Consider the following 19,580-nt stretch of genomic DNA (forward strand, 5'->3'; position numbering starts at 1 on the left):
TTTTCTCTCCCTTGGAGGCAACCCATTATACCCAGCTCTTCGGTATACACCGTCCCTGCAGCAGGAACTACTAGGGGCACATTCGAGCCTTTAAATAAGTCCATAGGAGGTCTCTTAAACAGAAATGCTTTAAAATCTTTTGAAAAAGAGCAGCAGATGCACTGCTTCACAGAACTGGTTTCCCTGGTGTCGAATTCTGCGCGCACCACGGATTATTTTTATGCTGCTTTTCTCTATTATAGTCCTCAAAAAGTTACTGTAATCAGTATGAAATTAACCTTGCTTGTTTCTCACATTGCAGAAATGCTGCTCCCCTGACAATGGCTCATGAAAATACTTTAATCCCTACTGTGACACAATAGGTGCTACATCCTGAGTCTTTCTCTAAGCTTAAAGTAAAGATATTTCTTCTTCGGCCAGGTCTGTCCAACATTAATCGTGGACACAAATTTGTAACAGCTCACTTGGGCTATCTCCACATGCAAGAATAAAATTTTTCCCATTGCAGAGAGTTAAGTAACGTTTTTGAATGGTATTGTAAGCATGTCCACTTGGATGGTAATTTAATGACCACAATTTTAGACCTCCCACACAACAAATTGTTCCTTTTCAGTGTTGTGCTGGGAAAAAGAATTCAGGGTACCAGCTGGCAGCTGATACTGTGAAATACTACTTACAAATAAAGACAGGAAGTTTGGTGTAATCGCTAGCATCTCAGAGCAGCTTTCTCGGGATTGCTGCTGAGCAGATGTAAGACTGGTATTAATTAAATTAAACCCAGAAAAATCGGTCTCTCAATAAACTTAAAAGTGGTGATGCACATTAACACAATGCCAGGAATTTCAAACCTAATGTGCAGATTTGTATTGGGAGATAAGAGAAAAGAGAAGAAACGGTGACTCCTAAAGGCTTTTTAAATTTCCTTTTTAAATTTGTAAGTTATGAACCTTTGCAGTGATGTATTGCTGGCCCTCTCCTCTGAGCTTTGCATGTCACGTTCTTAACGATGTAGCAGGTTGTGGTACAGACTTTTACAATTGCTGTGATGTGGTGGTTAAGTTCTGCCTGGTGGTGTTATAGTGATTAAAATAGAAGGTGTGTCTGGGGTATCTGCTGATATGTATTGACTTGCTGATAATGACTTCTGCCCGAAGGATGGATAGCAAACTAAGGCTGGCTAAGCAGGATGTTGGGCAGCAGCAAAAAAAATATTTAAATTTTTTTTTGTTTTTACACATTTAAATTTAAAACAAATTTAAAATTTTGTTTAAAAACAAAAACTCTGCTTCCTTAACATCCTGATGTCAATGAGCAGTAGCCAGATCTCAGCCAGCATGCTCCTTAACTTTTTTGCACCATCAGACAGACAGTGACAGGGTACTGCCAAACAGATTGCGTTAGTCCAGCTGGTGGAGGGAGAACTGCATTCTTGTCCCAGCAGCCCTTCTCTCTCTGGCGTAGAACAGCCTAAGCAGCTGAGGAGATGTTTGGGGTTTTACCCTCTCCTGGTTTTCTTGATATTTAGAACAAACCAATTAAAACACATGTGATATGTCATGGCAGCTCAGAACACCTAAACTCTGTAGCAGCTCTGCAACAGATGTGCATCCCATCTCCCATCCCATCAACGTGTGCAAGAGACTGATCGTTGCGTGAAGTACAGCAAATTAGTAGGTGACACCAAGTGATTCCAGTGAGAAATAAGGGAAATTTCCGGTGGGAGAGAAGGGAAAAGAGGGACTAATTGTAACAATGACATACTTAGAGTTTACATCTGCTTTTTCTCCATTCTTCAGTGGTAGTCTGGGAACCTACCGAAATAATCACTAGTGTTAAATGATCAGTTGGTAGCACTGGAAAAAAAGGTCATTGTTCATCTTCACCTTAGCAAGAGATTTGGCTTCCTCTTTGGGAGAGACACGACTGCCATGGTCCCCAGTTTTGGCATCCTTCAAGTAGATAATAAAAGCTTCCTAAAGTTAAAGATTAGAGCAAAACAGACGCATGTGAACAAGGTAAAATACCAGCATCCTACCTTCTCAGCAGTCATGTCCCTAAAAGCACATCACGCCTGGGCTCCTTATCCTCCACTGATGCCCAATTTCCATCTCATGCTTGTTCAAGGTCTCGGGCCTGCCATTTAAAATGATAAAAAGATTATCTGCCATTATCTCAAAATACAGCCACCGAGCCTAGGATAATATGAATGAAAGCTGGAAATAAATTAGGCCACATTTCAGACAGTGTGAACTAACATAATTTCATTGATTCTAGTGGAGCCAGATGGATTTACATCAGCTAAGAATCTGGCAAACTGTGTTCACGGGTGAAATTATTTGCGGAACATGCTGCTGGCAAACTCTAGCAGATTTTATAGCCACTCTCTTTATTGACACATTTCCATGAAAACTAATATCTCTGAAGAAAAAGCAAAAATGAATATTTGAGAAGGGGATGGAAGTTAGTTCTCCACAGCAGCTAACAGCAGCTCTATTTTCAGACGTTTATTTCAGCTTTAACACTTAAAGAATGTGAAATAAAAATTAGAAAAAGCATTTGGCCATTGCACTTGGCTAGATGTATCTAAGTATTTCGTATTAAGAATAGGTATTTTTTAACGAGGTAAACTGAAATAACTCAGACTCAGAATTAGCCGTTCTGTTCTACTAGGTATAAGCATCGTTGGATTATTCTTGGACTTTGGACCTCAGAGACCGAAGTAAGTCTGAAAATTTTCAGATCTGTTGGTCTGCAACATTTTTTATCTAGCCAAGAAATCAGAACAGTTTCAAATGCTTAACTACTGAGGTTTTTGTAAGAGGTTTAATGGGTTACTGCCTCCTCCTTTCCATGTTGGAGTTCTGAGTGTTGCTGATCTAGCCTGTAAACATTTTGAGTTGCCTCTGTTTGTTTGGAAGGATGTCATCTAGTAAACTACTGCATTTTGGAAACATTTACAGTTTATTTGGCAAAGTAAGGTCGCTTGTGGCCCTCTGTCTGAAAGGGGGAAGGGAGCGGGGAAGCTCAAAGGAGCTGCCCAACTACCATTTGCCTTCAAAAGGAAGGCAGTGTGCATCTGTCAGATGATGTACTAATCAGGAACGGGTTGAGATAGAAATCGATCAGTAGCGATCCTGTAGTTCTTGTTCGTATTGACCAGCATTTAACTTGGCAGTAGTTCCATTTAAATAATCAGAATATACAGAAATGTTTACTAGCATGTGAAGGCAATAAATCTTATGTTAATTTAGCGCTTGTGTACTCTGGTTGGGCTGGCTTAGCGCAAACAACGCGCAATTCCATGCCCTGCATGCTTTCTGGCAGTCTTGGAAAGTCCTCACTCCTGTGGGAAAGGGAATTATGCTGCCCTTTTGGACTTTGTTTTCTTTTTTAATTTCAAGGTCTCCAGACTGCTTGGAAGTAGGCCACTGAGAAAGCAAAGCAAACATGCTCTCTGTGCCTGGGTTTTGCTGTTCCCCACTAGATATGCTATATTCAGCTGAGGGAGAGTAAGAAGCTATTTTCCCCAATTTTCCATACCGCCTGTGGGAATCTAATTCAATTTCCTCCCAAATTTAGCAGCGAAAACTAAACAGTAAAGAATAAGGTTGAAGAGGCTTCTGTAAATCTCTGGATTCTAAGGTACTAAGGTGCAGCAGGATTACTCAGCGCAGGTTAAACTTCTTTTCTAGCCACAAAGCTACTTACAGATTTAAGAAGCTTAAAAGCCTGATCCAACATTAGTCCTTGCTTTGCAAATGAAAGAATAGTATAACTACCTATACAAAGTTATATTTGTTATTATTGAATTTTTTTATCCTTCATTATTGATGTAGCCCCACTCCACAAAGGAATCTTTTTTTTTTTTTCAGTGGGAGATTATGATGTATTAGATAAATTCAGGGAAAGGGACAGGGAAAAGGGCTGGTGACCAAATGCATTTCCAGAAATAAGCAAATGAAAGAAAGCACTCACATTTCATTACTCTCACTACAGTGGCTACATTTCACCAGCAGACCACAGGGGTCTTATTCGTACCTTCCAGAAAAATATGTAGCGCCTTTTTTGGACCTGGATTCTGTACAGCAGCGTGGACCCGAGGTAGTCAAATGGCTCAAAAAATACTGAATAAAAACCACAGTTGACTTTTCTGCTTCATGTGAGCTGGAGCATTTGTTCAGCAGACCTACTTGCAGCCAGCAACCCATGCCATTTTCTGATTGCCAACTGTCCTTAGTTTTTCTGACTCTTTTAGCTCAGAACTTCCTCAGATGGGTAGTGCCTGCAGTGAGCACTGGTAGCCTAGATTGCAGTAATTATCTTGTTACCTCTTTTATGTGTGTGTTCTCACTGTCTGTTCCGTCCTCGCAGAAATAAATTGGCCAGCAATCATTTTATTTCTTCACAATAGTGTCCTTTATACTTGTTTTCATCCCCACAAAATCGGCTTCAATAGTGAAGCTGTGTAGACATCTATTAAGCTTTGGAAATTAGGCTAAGGACCAGCATACTTTGGTTTTTTGACATGACATGGAAAAGTCCTATGATATAATGAATAATAATATTCAGCAGACATGTGGTGTTTCTGGGGCTGGAGCCTCTGTGAAAAGATGTTCCACTTGTTAGAGAGATTTAAAGGAAAAACAGACTTACCTAAGTATTTTCATGATGTTTATCTTGTACACTCAATGGTACAAGAGTTTTGTCACTTACCTGTACAGACAGTTTCTCAAGTTATGATGAATTTGTCTCATGAAGTGCCAAAAAAAATTAAAAATAAAATAAAATATTAAGATGCAAAACCTGAGAAATTAATTATTCAAATGCAAAGCTGGTTTTATCCCAAAGATTTCATGGTATATTTTAAAGGTGCTTGTATTTTAACTTTCGCTTTCTCAACCTACATCTCTTCCTCCTTCATGGTTGAGATATCACTTTAAATGTATTTGCAACGTGGGATTTTCATCTTCGTCTACATTATATTAGAAAACTAAATCTCAGTGGTGAAGCTGCCTCAAGGTCATTAGAAAGCTTGAGAGGCATAATGTAGATGACAGCCTTAACATGTTTGATGTCATGCTAAACACAGCCAAGTCCTTTAGGACAACTGTAACAAGGTGCTGGAGGTAGTTGCTAGCACTGGGGAGCTGACTAAGGCTCCTAACATTGCTAACAGTGATTTAAAATGCCTAATTAAATCTGCGAGGATGGTATTTTACATTGTGTGTGCACCACGTTGTGTGGGCAGTAATGTGAAGCGCAAACACGCCAACTCCTCTGCAAGCTTGGGCTTTGCTTACCTGGGAGCAGAGTGCTGACACGTGGCATGTGAGAGCAAAGAGTCCATGCACAGGGCTTACGAGTTGGTTTTAAGTTGATTTTCTAAACTTTCACGATGACCTAGAATGATCCAAAGAGAGGAACATATGGCTAGTTGTTAAAAATATATCAAAGAGCTTCTCTTGCCTTTCTTTCTCATGAATGATCTCTTCAACAGAAACGATCCCCTCATGTAACCCCCAGTCTGTTGGTTGGCACTCACATGCAAGAGCACCAGCACGCTATTAGCAATTACCTTCCTGGTATTTACAGCATTTTAATGTCACTTGTCTGTATGTAAATCGAGTCTGAGAGGAACGCAGCCGGCTGGGGGCTCCTGCTCCCACTACAACAGCCCTGCTCCTTCAGCACACCAGAGTGCTTCCTGCGCCTCACCTAACTGCCAAAAATATCACTTCAATTGCTTTATGACAAAATAATGAGTCTGTCAAAGATGAGCGGTCAGAAAAACAAATTTGTTCTCCCACACAATTAGAGTTTATAACGTTGGACAGCAGTATCAATCTCCCGTGATTCAAAATTGAATTTGCACGTTGGAGGGAAATGTGTTCTTGCGTGTGCTGTAACCAGGCTGCTTAGCGGGACGAGTCCTTGCAGGTTGAACTGGAAAGATGGATATCAGCTGAGCTGTGGGAACATCAGGATGGAAGTTTCCAAATGCAGACAAGTGTTGTGGGGACATGGCGTTCGCTTTCACAAGCTCAGCACTGACAGCACCGCTCCCACAGTCATCAACAAAAAAAAGGTCTGGAAAAACTGTCACCAGATATATAACAGGCAGACAACCGTTCCCTTCAGGTAGAAAGCTGTTTCGAGACCTGCAGCTCCCCGTATGTAACCTAATTCCTCATGGAGTTGTTGATGGCAATCCCAGGCACAAATACAGGCTGGGCGGAGCATGTCTTGAGAGCAGCCCTGAGGAGAAGGACTTGGGGGCAGCTGGTGGACGAGAAGCTCAACATGAGCAGGCAATGCGCACTTGCAGCTCAGAAAGCCAACCGCATCCTGGGCTGCATCAAAAGAAGCATGGCCAGCAGGTCGAGGGAGGTGATTCTGCCCCTCTGCTCTGCTCTGGTGAGAGCCCACCTGGAGCACTGCATCCAGCTCTGGAGTCCTCAGCACAAGAAGGACACGGACCTGTTGGAATGGGTCCAGCAGAGGGCCACAAAGATGATCTGAGGGCTGGAGCATCTATGCTATGAGGACAGGCTGAGAGAGTTGGGGTTGTTCAGCCTGGAGAAGAGAAGGCTCCAGGGAGACCTTATAGCGGCCTCCCAGTACCTGAAGGTGCTGCCTACAGGAAGGATGGGGAGGGACTCTTTATCAGGGAGTGTAATGATAGGACACAGGGTAACGGCCTCAAGTTGAGAGAGGGTAGATTTAGATCAGATATTAGGAAGAAATTCTTTACTGTGCGGGTTGTGAGGCACTGGAACAGGTTGCCCAGGGAAGCTGTGGATGCCCTGTCCCTGGAAGTGTTCAAGGCCAGGCTGGATGAGGCTTTCAGCCACCTGGTCTAGTGGGAGGTGTCCCTGCCTATGGCAGGGGTTGGGAACTAGATGATCTCTAAGGTCCCTTCCAACCCGAACCATTCTGTGATTCTATATTTATAATCATGGTCTTCAGACATTCTTTGTAAAGATGTACAAATCATTAGACCTCAGCCATGCCATTTATGGTGAGCATATACTCTGTCTCAGAACTGCACTTTGCCCTTAACATTTGCTTTATCCTTACACGGGATTTTCCCCTTCGGCTGTTTGCCCGTGCAGTGCAAAGGCTGCAGCACACATCCCCTTCCATTTGCCATACCTTACCCCGTGTTCTCAAACCTGCCCTACTTATTACGGCTCCCTCAATCATCCCTTCTCAGTACACATGCAAACCCACTCGATGTGCCAGGCAGCTGCTCCCCACCCACTGCTGCCTAGTAATTGCATTTCTGGGCGTGTGTACGTAATACCTCCTGAAGCACTTTGACTTTTTTCTTTGGATTTCAGGAAACTATATAGGCATGAAATATTGTAATCTGAAACTCAGTACACGGGATGCAGAAGCAGTTTTTTAGGTTTTCAGAACTTCTCCATTCTTATACATGCAGCCAAAGTGGCTACGTTCTTCTCATGTGGTTTTGTGTTTAATGTGCTTTGTATGTAAATCTAATTAAGCCTTTTGTTACTATCTCAGATATAAAGCACTAACAGGAACAGACTTTCAAAACAAGTGTTTAAAGAAATTACAAATGGTACCTAAGATTTTCAGTAATAATTTAACATCATGCATATTCACATAAGGAAACAAAATATTTCCTTACCTCTGGAGCAGAAAAGAAAGGTAATCTTCCTTGAAGAGACGAGGCAGATGAAGGACTTTCAACTTGGGCAGGTTTCCATAGGAAGCTGATGTCCACATCCTGACAGTGATCCGATAGGAGCCCAAGTCAGCTCCCAGCTCAGGGGTGCTCACCTGATTCACAGTTATCTGAAATGCCTAAGGCCCAGGCTCTGCTGCTTTGCTTTCACACTGCTCACAGTCCAGTATATCTCATCACAAGAGTGGTTCTTTCGTGGTCTGTCTGGATGGTGCTTTTACCTAAATAGTCTTCTTTCTGTAACCTTAAATATTTCCATTTTCCTTACTGCTTATCCCGCAAGTAGAAGTAGCTTTTTATTGTACTCTAGTCATCTCTCAGCCTCGCTACGCACATTTACCTCTTTCATTCAGCCAGAGAAGTCTGTCCCTCAAGCACAACAGGCATTTCTCTTCTGTGCGGAAGTCTCTGAGGTTGTCCATACATACACTCTGATGAGGTCCCTGGGACCAATTCCCCAGTTCCTAGTGCAGCCTTCCTAAAAAATCAGAAGTAGACAAAGTGTTATTTCCCTGTTTCAGTAAAAATGTCTCTCCACATACAGCATAGAATTTGGTATGTTTTTCCCCAGACACGGTACCCTCCAAACATGCATTTTACACTCATTCAGTATTCAGCTACGTCCTTGATTTGCTGTGGAAATCATGATTAATCTCTCTGAGATCTGTGAAGTGACCTCAGCAAAAAATTGGTGCAAGTGAGAGGAGAATCAGAGCCTCTGTGATTCAGTCTTCTGAATGTCTTTTGCTGCCTCTGCTTCTGCTCTGTTGCTCCCTACGTATAGTTACTGACACCAAGAACTCCAGTTTAATCTCTTCAGATTTCATTAATCTACACATTTTTTTTGTGCTCGTGTAACACTAATAATCATAAACCAAACCGAACTTTTATGTTGCCTGTACACTAAGAAGGCAAAGGTAATGCTTTTTGGCACACATTGTCTGACCTTTTGTGGTTTGGGTGTTGGTTGTTGGGGTTTTTTTAAACATTTCTTTTTGTGCCCACTTTAACTAGCTCTCATGCACTCCACATTTGACTTTTTAATGTAGATGTATTTTTTTAACTTGATCTTTGATCTTTAGCTAGTCTTGTAGAAAACCACAGTGACCACATTTGTTCCTTCCTTTCTTCTCCTTGTAAATTGTACACAGCTAAATTTGCATTATTCTGAGGGGTTTTAGGATTATTCATCATTGTCGGCTCTTTTTTTTGCTCAGTTGTAAATGTTAGGTTTTGACCGTCTATTCGCTGCCCACAAAGGTTTTAGGTCAGTCCTTTATTTTTTTCAGTGATCAAATTTGTTGCTTTCTCTCATTCACTTTAAATGATACTCCTAGAAGGCTACACCTCTCTCCCTTCCCCATTGCTGTTTTTTTGGTGGGAGGTGGTTGGTTTGGGGTTTTGTTGTTTTTTTGTTTTTAATTGGAAATAATAATAGAAAGTTTGCTCTCCTTTCTCTTAAACATAGTATTATTTGGAATTTTCTTTTAAGGGAGAAGGCAGCATTCTGAGGGATTCTGCTGGGAAGGTTTTCAAAAATACATATAAAACATCCAAATAAGTTAATTTGCAGAGAGGCATTGATTGAATGTATCTGTGATTATTCTACCGGTTTAGGGCAGGAAGAGCCATTTAGCAATTCCTTCATTTAGGAAGCTAAGTGGCTAAGATGTCCCTAAATTGTCTGTTTTGTGTGTGTTTGTTCTGAATGCCCATATGAGGGCTGATTGTTTTAAATCTCAGTTAATAGGGTTTTAAAATTTGACAGAAGGTCCCCAGCTACTTCCACAAGAAAATGCATTTTACTGTTTTTGTGAAAACCTGCCCGTATTTGGTACAAACACAGACCTCCAAAATCTGTAGTTTTCCTTTGTCTGCCGGAGCTCGGTGGCTGGAATGGCAGAAGATGCCTTCTGCAGAAACCCTGCCCACTGCTGCCCGGCGTGGGCCCTGCCGTGCGGGCCACAGAACAGCTGCCGTGGCATGATGCCACAGCTCTGGGCTGAGCAGCACTTCCTCCACAGCAATCTTGCCCCAAGAAATTAAAAAACCAGGCACCAGAACAGGCTAATCCATGCTGTCCGTGCTCTCTCGCCTGGGAAATAAGGAAAAGGAGGAGGCAACGTTATGAAGAGGTGGATCACAGTGGAGCCAGGGAATGTGGCAAATAAAAGGAAATCAATATGCATGAGAATGTATGGGAATTGTTCATGTATGCATATGCACATCCATACATATATGCATATGTTTAGTATATATACGAAGAGGGATGGGACAGGAGTGGGTAGAAGCAGAGGGAGATGGAGAAGGCCAGAGTCCGCCCAAGGCTTTTAACCATGCAAGCAAAATTGAGGAAGGATCAGTCTATCTCTTCAGGAACACTGATAAATATAGCATCTAAGAAGTGCAAACAGACTTTGCACAAAGTTTTCTGACACAACCGTTCTTTACTTTCAGGTGCTTATTAAAAGAGCTGTGCACATTTACACCAATTAGCAGATGTACCTGCATCTATTTTCCCCCACCAGTCTGCAGCACCCTTTCAGAGCCCCAGGAACTACAGCTTTTCCTCGGAATCAGCTGGCTTTTTCTTCCTGCCCAGATCAGTTTGCTGCCACTGACACTGATGAGTCCCTCCAATAAAACAGAAATCTCCCCTTGAAAGAAACCCAGTCGGTTCCCCTCTCACTTATTCTAGTGACTCCACAGTCTCTCCTGCTTCTTTCTCCTGTGACTCTCTCTGTTTTTCAGTCTTGTCATTATTGTGTCTCTCTCCTGTTTGGGAGTCTTACATTTTCATATTCCTGTGGAAAGTAAAACCACCCGTTACTTTTCTTAATAGCAGTGCCATTTACCAAAATCCTCAGTCTCTCCGTAAGTTGGCATACCTCATCCACTGACACCCAGACAGGCATCTTTCGTTCTGCAGTGGCTAGTCGTTGAAAATGTACTTTACAGTTGGTGTAGTCCTTTAGCATCAATACTCTGGAAATGATATAAAAATGAATCACGCTTTCTTTTTTCTAGCATATTCAATACATTTTGGTAAACGCCATTTAAAAGGTGCTGAACCCGTTTTTCTTTAGAATGAGCATTGCCCAAGTAACAGCAGTTTCATCGGCCTCATTTCTAGCCTTGAGGAGAGAGCTCCACTATCTACTGCATTACAGATTCTGGTGGGTTTTCTCCATCAGCCACTTATGACAACTGCAAGCTTGTTTTACCCTGGGGATATATATGTATGTGGCCAGTTGCTTCAGGTCATATTCCTTCCAAATGGAAGTCAGCTTGACAGCTGTTAATTTGCACTGGGCCCTTCCATGTGTTGTTTTGCTCTAATTATTGGTCACTGTATGGAACAGGTGACAAATGCCCACATGAGAACCCTTTAAATCACTAGATGTACAATCATTAGGAAAACAAACAGAGAGGGTCGTTAAATACTGGTTTTCTCTCCAGCCCCAAACAGAAACAGATTTTAGGCAGTTTTGACATCTATTGGAAAGGGATGGAAAGAGGTGACAATACTTTACTGTTTACGAAATCAGCTTCCCATTCTGTGTCCTAGTTTCAGGGAAAGAAGGGAATTTAAGTAAAATACAATCTTTCTAAGACCAGATGCAGAATCTGGTTTAGCTAATGATTTTGTCGCAAGGTTCAATTAGGTGTTCTTTCCTAAGTAAAACTAAATATGCTTACCAAAATATCTCCTCTGAGCTTCAGCTACAACAACTATATCAAATTAAAGCAGGCAAAAAATTTTCCTTTCTGAGCAAGACAGGACTTGCTGAACAAGAATGGCAAAAACACCATTACAATGAGCTTCCCTTCTACTGAAGTGTAGCATCGCAGAGGATATTTAATTGAAGTCTGTTTTTTCAGACTCCCAGGGCCTAATTTGGATCTTAATTTGGGCCAGATTCTCTAAGGACGTAAGCAGAGGACTTTTTTTTGTTCCTGTGAGTAGTGAGTAACTCTTGAATTTTTGCAAGATTATAGACCTGTCTGTAGTGAAAATTATGAATAATTTAGTTGATCTCAGTGGAGCTGCGTTAGTGAAAACAAGAAAAGATTCAGCATCTTGGAGTCTTGGTGAAATTACTGCTTTTAGACCTGTGTGAGCTGAAGATATTACAAGATGCTACTTGAGGGATGTCTTGTAAAACAGGCTAAAACAGTAATACAGGCACAACACACAGAAATAGAGCGATTGCCATAGAACATGCTTTACTAAGACTTAATCTGAACTTAAACTCACTACTAAATAATATCTCACTTTTTTTTATTTTTGCCTTTTAAAAATAGGTGTAAGTGCAACCTTCACGCTACTGGCTGTAAAGAAGAAAACAAAAGACTACTTTGTGAATGTGAGCATAACACAACTGGCCCAGACTGTGGAAAATGCAAGAAGAATTACCAGGGCCGACCGTGGAGCCCTGGTTCTTATCTGCCTATACCTAAGGGCACTGCTAATATCTGTAAGTAGTTCTGTATAATAAGGATATTTCATTATTACAATTCTGCCCCGTATCGTGACTCTGAAGGAAGGTTAACGCTGGCAAAAGTTTGTTATTTCCTTATGACCCGGTGCGTGTAATTTGACAAGGTGTCAAATTGTGTTAATTGTAAGTACACATATCCGTGCTCTCACATGGTTGTAAATAACTTGCATGAGAACTGCATGTTTGTATCCAGACACAAATCCCTGGACACTGCACAGGAAGGGCTAGGGAATGAAAAAAAATGAGGATCCTTCACATAAAAAGTACCCGCGGAGGAGAGAAAGCAGTGGGAATATCTACAGTACTGCTCCAGCCGCAACGCCCTCAGCTCTCCAGTCAGACATCCTTATTACCTCCAGATTCAAAACCTCCGCTCAACACGTGAGATGAGGTCCTTGCTCATTTTTTGTCCATTTAAGGAAATTAAAACAATCTCAGGCAAATTTTTGCAATTAGTAAGTAAAAATCTAAAGGTTGATAAAGGAAGTTTGTGCCTGATGTTGCCCTGCAGTCCAGATTCACATGCGCTCTTTTAGCTCACTGTAAGTGTTGTGAGGGGAGAGCAAGGGTAAAACCCGAGTTTTTACATGTGCTTGTTTCCAGCTAACAGCCATTCAACAACACACATACTCGCTATTCCAGCACCCTTTCATATGATCCACAGGAAGTTAGTGACAGCTGCGTGTCCTGGTGCTGGGCAGGATTGGGCCAAAAAGAACATGGTGCTGAAAGAGAGGGCGCGGAGACAAGTACGAGCAGCAGTTCTTCCTTTCGTGCGTGTTTGAAATACACGGTGATTCAGACTCCTCCTGAACTGAGTAACAGACTTAAAACTCTTTGAAGAAAGGATTGAAGAAGATGAGGATAAATCACCAAACCTTCTGACAGAAGTTACGAGCTTCTTTTAAAAAAAGAGTCCACAGTTTTGCCCTGATTAAAAGCAAAACATTCATTTTAGAATATTAGAATATAACAATTTACTGAAAAGTTATTTGGGAGAAATAGAGCTACGTGCTGCAGTTGAATTGAATGAAAAGTTTAAAACCAGAAGCAATGTGCGCTGCTCAGAATGTTATCTAAGACTTCAAAGCAGCAGCTGTGAAGAATCAAAACTCAAAAATGAATATCATAGGAAGCAGGACCTTATCAAGTTAAATGTGAGAGTAATAGACCAACTAACAAACCGTGAAGTGTGGGGGCATAAAATTATGATAAAATCCTTACGGAGCAGAAAAAAATGAACTTCCAAAAGGTGGGGGAAAAACATTTTGTAAGAGTATTCACTTTTTCGCATGTTATAAAAAGTGAGTGTGGCTCACAGAATTAATACTTAAAAGCTATGCTCAGAAAAAATGGTGAGATTTATCAGGTTGGTTTTATTTATATATTTTACATATATATACATATACACACATACATACATATGTATGCACGTATATACATTTTAAAATTTTATATATATATATAAAAAATGCAGTTGCTACCCCAGCAATCATCAAAACTAGGGACAAGATACATCTGAACATGATGAAAACCGGGATCTTTCTAAATGCAGCTTGCTATGTCAGTTACATCATTTCCAATCAGTTGAGCACACACCAGACGGAACAGCGGAATTAGCACCCACCGAAAGGATGCCTGAAGCTTGTTAAAACAACTTTCAACATTATTAAATTCCATCAGATATACAGTTCCATCAAAAATCAAAACCTTTTGCAAATAATAGGCAGTCTTTTCTGATTTTTCTATTATTATTATTATTACTATTATTATGATAGCATCACGAAACCGTAACTTTGTTTGAGCTGACAAATGCCCCACTTACCCTCAAATCCTGACTTCAGCAGTGATCAGCAGCAGGAATTCATGGCAAACAGGAAGAAGTATGGCGAATGTAGAAGGATTTCTTCTTTGCCTTCCCGATTGCTGGCAATAAACTGGGTTTCTGAGCTGGCCCCTCCATCACACCTGCAGTGGTTCCTAGCTGCTGAGAGGAAAGAGAGAGACTCAGTTGTCATAAGCCTGATCTCAGTGACATCTTATGGCAATACATTTTACATTTTAAAGATACAATAAGCAAAAGGTATTTCCTTTTGTTTGCTTTAAATGTTTTTATTTGGTTAAGTCTGTACCTCCTAAGATACGAAGAAAGAGAATATAATGCATCCCTATTTACATCCGTTATACCATTTATGATTATACAGACTTGACATGTCCACTCCTCCAATCCATTTTCTAAAAGGTGAATCCTAATCTATTTAATCTTACCATACATAAAACCGTGCCACATCGCTGGTCATCTGTGCTTTCTTGCTTTCTTCAGGTTCTATGATGTCATTTTTTTTATTTGGTGAGGCTAAAACTACTTGTGATATTCTAGACATGAGAAGAACACGGATCTTTTACAGTGGCACAAAAATGTGTCTGCTTTATATTTTGTTATCAGCCCTTGAGTCCTTTTTTAAAGACTGTTACAACATTTCTTCTGGCATCAAGGCTGACATAAGTGACGGGTTAAATGTTACAGTACTTCAGAAATGTCATATTTGAGTTCCTTTAAAACACTGTTTGGGTGATCACTTTGTGGCAATTCTTATTGTTTGATATTACTTATGTCTTCTAAAACACGTTCAGATGATGATAGACATTAAGAAAGTTCCTCAGACTGTGAGAATCTCTCTAACCTTCTTTGTTGGGAACATCAGTGAAAACCATTAATTTAGTATTCAGTCCTTTTTACCTTGATTGCCTATCTACCCAATCATCTCTCTGGGAGGCCTTCTGCTTTTAGTGTGGTTATTTTAACAAAAAAGAATTATTAACTTTTATGTCTGTAGCCAGTTGATTCTCAAAATACTGTGGTTTATATTTAACTTGACCGATTTTGTGCTTTTTTTTCCCCTCTCTTCTCTATTGAGATGACTTGTTCAAGGCCAGGCCGGATGGGGCTTTGAGCAGCCTGGTCTAGTGGGAGGTGTCCCTGCCCAGGGCAGGGGGTGGGAACTAGATGATCTTTAAGGTCCCTTCCAACCCGAACCATTCTATGATTCTATGACTTACATTTTTGAAGCGTGCCTTTCCAAAATCTTCCTCATTCTGCTGTTTTGGGTTGGATGTTGGTTTCATGTATTTATAACATAGTTGATTTTTATATTTATTTTTTTTTAATTGATGGGTTATATATGATTATTCTGAGTGTCTCATACACTTTCTCTCTAGCCTGGGTCCACACTATGTGCATTAAATCTTTTTAGCTGCTCTTTTCATTTTTCTTTTAACTAACTTTCTTGGTTTTATCTGCTCACTCTCTGAAAGATAAATATTACTGCAGTGGAATATTTTTTTTTCTTTTCCTTCTCAACAAGTAAGTTGACTTTCAGTTCAGAAGTGGTTCTCTGGTAACTACTTTTTGAATCGGGTCCTATGTACTACTTACAACTAAATCAGCTTCTCATTTTGTGGGTTGTCTGATTACTTGCTAGAAGCAGCAATCATTTATGGTATGTAAAAGCTTCGTTTCTTTTGTCACTTCCTGATTTAATGCCACGCGTGCTGCAGAATATGAAATTTTGCATTATTGTGTAAACTGTCTGCACAGCCAGTGTAATTCCACTTAGACTGTGTTGCATTTATGTCACCATCACCATTGTGTGGTCAGCAACGCAGCCCTAGCATTATACTCTCCTTTTCAGGCGTGAATTCTGTAAATAGTCGCTGGAACATCTTAATAAAATTAACTTACCTGGTTTGACCCTAAACTTCCCTTGTATTACTTTAATTCCCTGGTGACACTTTTTATAATCCCGTAATACAATGTCCCTTTGATACTCTTCCTTCTTCCAATTTTCGGAGTCTAACCTTTCCATCTAAGACCAAAATATTTAAAATTTTAAATGGATTTGAAGGAGTTTCTTATATGAGTGTGCTTAAATAAGATATAGCTTAAAATAGTTGTATAAATGAAACACAAAATAAAAAGATCCTTTTTCTTGAGATTGTCTGAATTGGGGAAGTTTGCTCAGATTCAACAAGAAGTCTAACTTCCATTTTCAGATCCTTCCCAGCTGGAACTTCTGATGTTTCCACTGTTCTACTTCTGCCATTTTTTTTGTGGCCAGTAAGACCTTATACCTTTTCAAGCTACAGCTCATGAAAGACAAGACCATGCTAGGTTATATTCCAGCCGTAGCCTAAACCTTGATGTAAAGCTATTTTCTGTATCCTTCTCATTTTAAGTCAACATGAGTTTTTCAGGAGACCGCAAAACATTTTTTCCCTGCTTTGCTTGTGAAAGACACGGAGTACTCTGTTGTTTACTGGCACTAACAATATTTCCGCATTTGTCTCCCGCATAGCATTTATTTTATATTTTCCCTCTATCTTATTGACTATTTTGTGATTACATTTATTCCCTTGTGCTGCCACATTCTATGGATAGTTTGTTCTGCAATACGTTTTGACACTCAGAGTGAACTTATTGCATTTCTCTATACTTGATATTACAAGATAGCTTTTCTCCTCACTGGTCGTGTGTGTCTGACAGCACTAGCCCTTTTCTTCCTCTGTTGTTTAGATCATCTTTGGCACTTATGTTCTTTGCTCCATCGGAGCGAGCTGTCTAAGACTGTGCTGGGCTGCCATCCATCAAAACCTACTCGCTTTTTGTCAGTCCCCCCACAACCAATAACCTGTACCAGAAGTGCTTGACACTCGGCGAAAACCGCCTCCCAGCTGTTACACGACTCTCCTAATTCGCAGTTCAACGTGAAACAAAGGATCGACCCGAACACGGGGAACTTTGGTGGTTCTTTTCAGTCAACAGTTAGGCAGATAGTCTCAATCACTTTACTGAATTTCTCCTGCAGTGTGTCCCCCTCTGACAGTACAGCTTCTGTCTCAGCAGCACGGCCTTAATCCTCCCTGAATGGGGAAAGACTTATGAGGCATCACTGCGGCACAGCTGCCACAGAAACGGTTTCTGGCAAAAAATATGGCACTTGAAGTATTGCACTGATTACCCTCATCTGTGTTTGTAGTTTTCCGCATGAATATTTGCTGACACAAAGCCGTCTTGAAGGACCGGTGTAAATGAAGTTGGCCAAGAGGCTGTGTGATGGCAGGCTTTCTATTCAGGAATCCGAGTAGCATGTGTCCCTGTAACTCAAAAGATCACACATCCTGCTGTCCTGTCAAAGAAGAGTCCTAAAGTAGACAGTGTCCATTTCCCCAAACAACTGGAAGGCGCTTTCCAGTGCCCACTTCATGACTGAGGTAGAGGAGATGATCGCACATGATCTTGGCGTGAAGGAATGGGACACCCCTGCTTAAGACGTAAAATACTCTTCAATGATTTTGATAACATCTTTCATAGCAAAAAGGGAAGACACAAATGCAATAATAAGTTACAAAACAGCTAAGCTTCTTATTGTTCCTATTTACACATTAATTTTGGCTCATGAAGCTTTCAGAAAATGTAAAGCCACAGGAAGATGTCACACAAAAGCTGTGTCAGGCTGGGAAACTTGGTGGTGGGGGAAAAACTGTAGTGTATCAAGAGCATTCAGGAAGACAGAAGTGTCAGGAAAAGCTGCAAATGATTAACTTCCCTCCAACTAGGTATTCAGTAGAATGGCCAGCAAAACATTGCAGGTGCATACCTAAAAGCCCATGCACTATAAATAACATGAGCTGTATTTTTTTAAAATGGGGCTTGAAAAATTATTCTTCAAGCACTCTACCTTCTTTTGTGACCCTGCTGAGTTGGTTGTTTGTGCTGGTTATGGTGGCATCTGCTGCTGGGAAATTAATTGCTTCCATCCATCACTGGTTTCCAACAACTCTGTTTCTGCTGTACGCATTGAAGAGGAGCAATGAAAGAGGGTTCCACTCCTTACGCAGCAGTACGGGAAGGCAAAGTGTCTGTTATAAGATACACAAAGTTCTAAAAATAGTCTGAGTTTTGGGCTTTTTGAACTTTCTAATATCTAATATTCTATCAATAAATTATGATTACTTGAAAAAAATCTGTTGATCTCACTGGGAGTTTCCTAGACAGAGTTTTCAATACTGGTTTGGAGTCACTAAAACATCATGAGAAGAAGTCCGAATTTTAAAAGACATTACCCCATAAATGAATAACTATATATTTTCTCTGTACCATGTATTTGTGGCAGTGTTGCTTGGGAAAGCAGAGGTGGAGGATAACAAACTTCGCCTAAGTAGTTCTTTTTCTGGGAATTGAAACATTTTCAATCTCTACAGAGCGAGCAACTGCAAAATTAACAGTAGCAGGAATTCTAGGGCTCTTGGCAATGAAACACATATGAAATTTCCTGAGAATTGTGTCTTTCACTGTGTATGGTCCTTTGGCTGAATACACGAAAAGTTTACTCCTATGATCATAACAATCACTGCCTTTGAGGGATTACAAGGTGCTAGGTTCCTCCAGCTTCTCAGGGCTTTAAATTACTAGAGAATTTAGAACTTCTGAAATGGAGGCCGAGGATCTGACACTGCAGTCATGCCTCAGTGCAGGAGTTGCAAAAGGCAAAAAGACTGACTGCAGGGAGTGCCGTCATGCTGCAGCACAGATATTCTAGCAAGAATCAGATCAGATGTGGCATTAACAGCCCTGCTCTGACTCCTTGCTGTGGAATACAGCTCTGTATTTTATTCCCGTTGAAGAGTTAAAATGTGCGGTGTATAGTGCAATTACAAGGACATCTCTTTTGTCAGAAAAGCGCTCACACAGCTTTGATCAGCAATTAATATGAATCCAAACTTGCACTGCATTATTTACTATCATACCTTGCCATGGCTTCCTTGGAGGCAGTCTTAATTCTCAGTCTCTGGGCTGTATGCACCTCACCTGGATAATTCACTGAGCTCTTGGTGACACTTTCCCTGAACGTCAGTGAGCTGTAAGTGGGGTGTAGTGTTCTGATAGCAGCAGGAGCCTGTCCCTGGCTCCCCGTCGTACGGCAGGTACATGTTCACCTTGTGATGGAGAAGAGGCAGAGAAGCCCATGGAAAAGACGGTAGCCAAGACTGAGTTGACACAATAATTCCTTCATCCCACATGTACTCCCTGCCCGGGAAGAGATGCAGCCTGGCTGCATTAATGGCGCTGCTGGTGGGACGTGCACACAGGCATTGAGGATGGAGGTGATAAGGGGGACCGCAGGGTACGACCCACAGCATGAGCTCAGGGTATGGCCTGAGACTGGAAGCAGCAATGTGGCCCATCTCACCGAAAGCTTGATGCTCTTCCTTTGTGGTATGGATTTCACACTGACACAAACTACAGAAGAAATCAAAAACTTGCTTTGTTTGCTAGCATCTGATTTGCTTTTTTCTCCACTCAATAG

The 19,580-nt window shown here is 41.0% G+C and overlaps 1 protein-coding gene across 12 annotated transcripts in view; it reads left to right on the forward strand.

Annotated features, from left to right (window-relative positions):
• The window catches only part of NTNG1 (netrin G1), a 158,806-nt gene that overhangs the window by 85,194 nt on the left and 54,032 nt on the right, over positions 1-19,580 (forward strand). For all 12 annotated transcript variants that reach the window (XM_063344164.1, XM_063344175.1, XM_063344171.1 and 9 more), the window contains exon 4: positions 12,017-12,189. In XM_063344164.1, the coding sequence (XP_063200234.1) occupies positions 12,017-12,189 (173 nt within the window). The remainder of the gene's footprint in view (positions 1-12,016; positions 12,190-19,580) is intronic.

The sequence above is a fragment of the Chroicocephalus ridibundus genome, chromosome 8 (assembly GCF_963924245.1).
Source record: "Chroicocephalus ridibundus chromosome 8, bChrRid1.1, whole genome shotgun sequence".
NCBI lineage: Eukaryota > Metazoa > Chordata > Aves > Charadriiformes > Laridae > Chroicocephalus > Chroicocephalus ridibundus.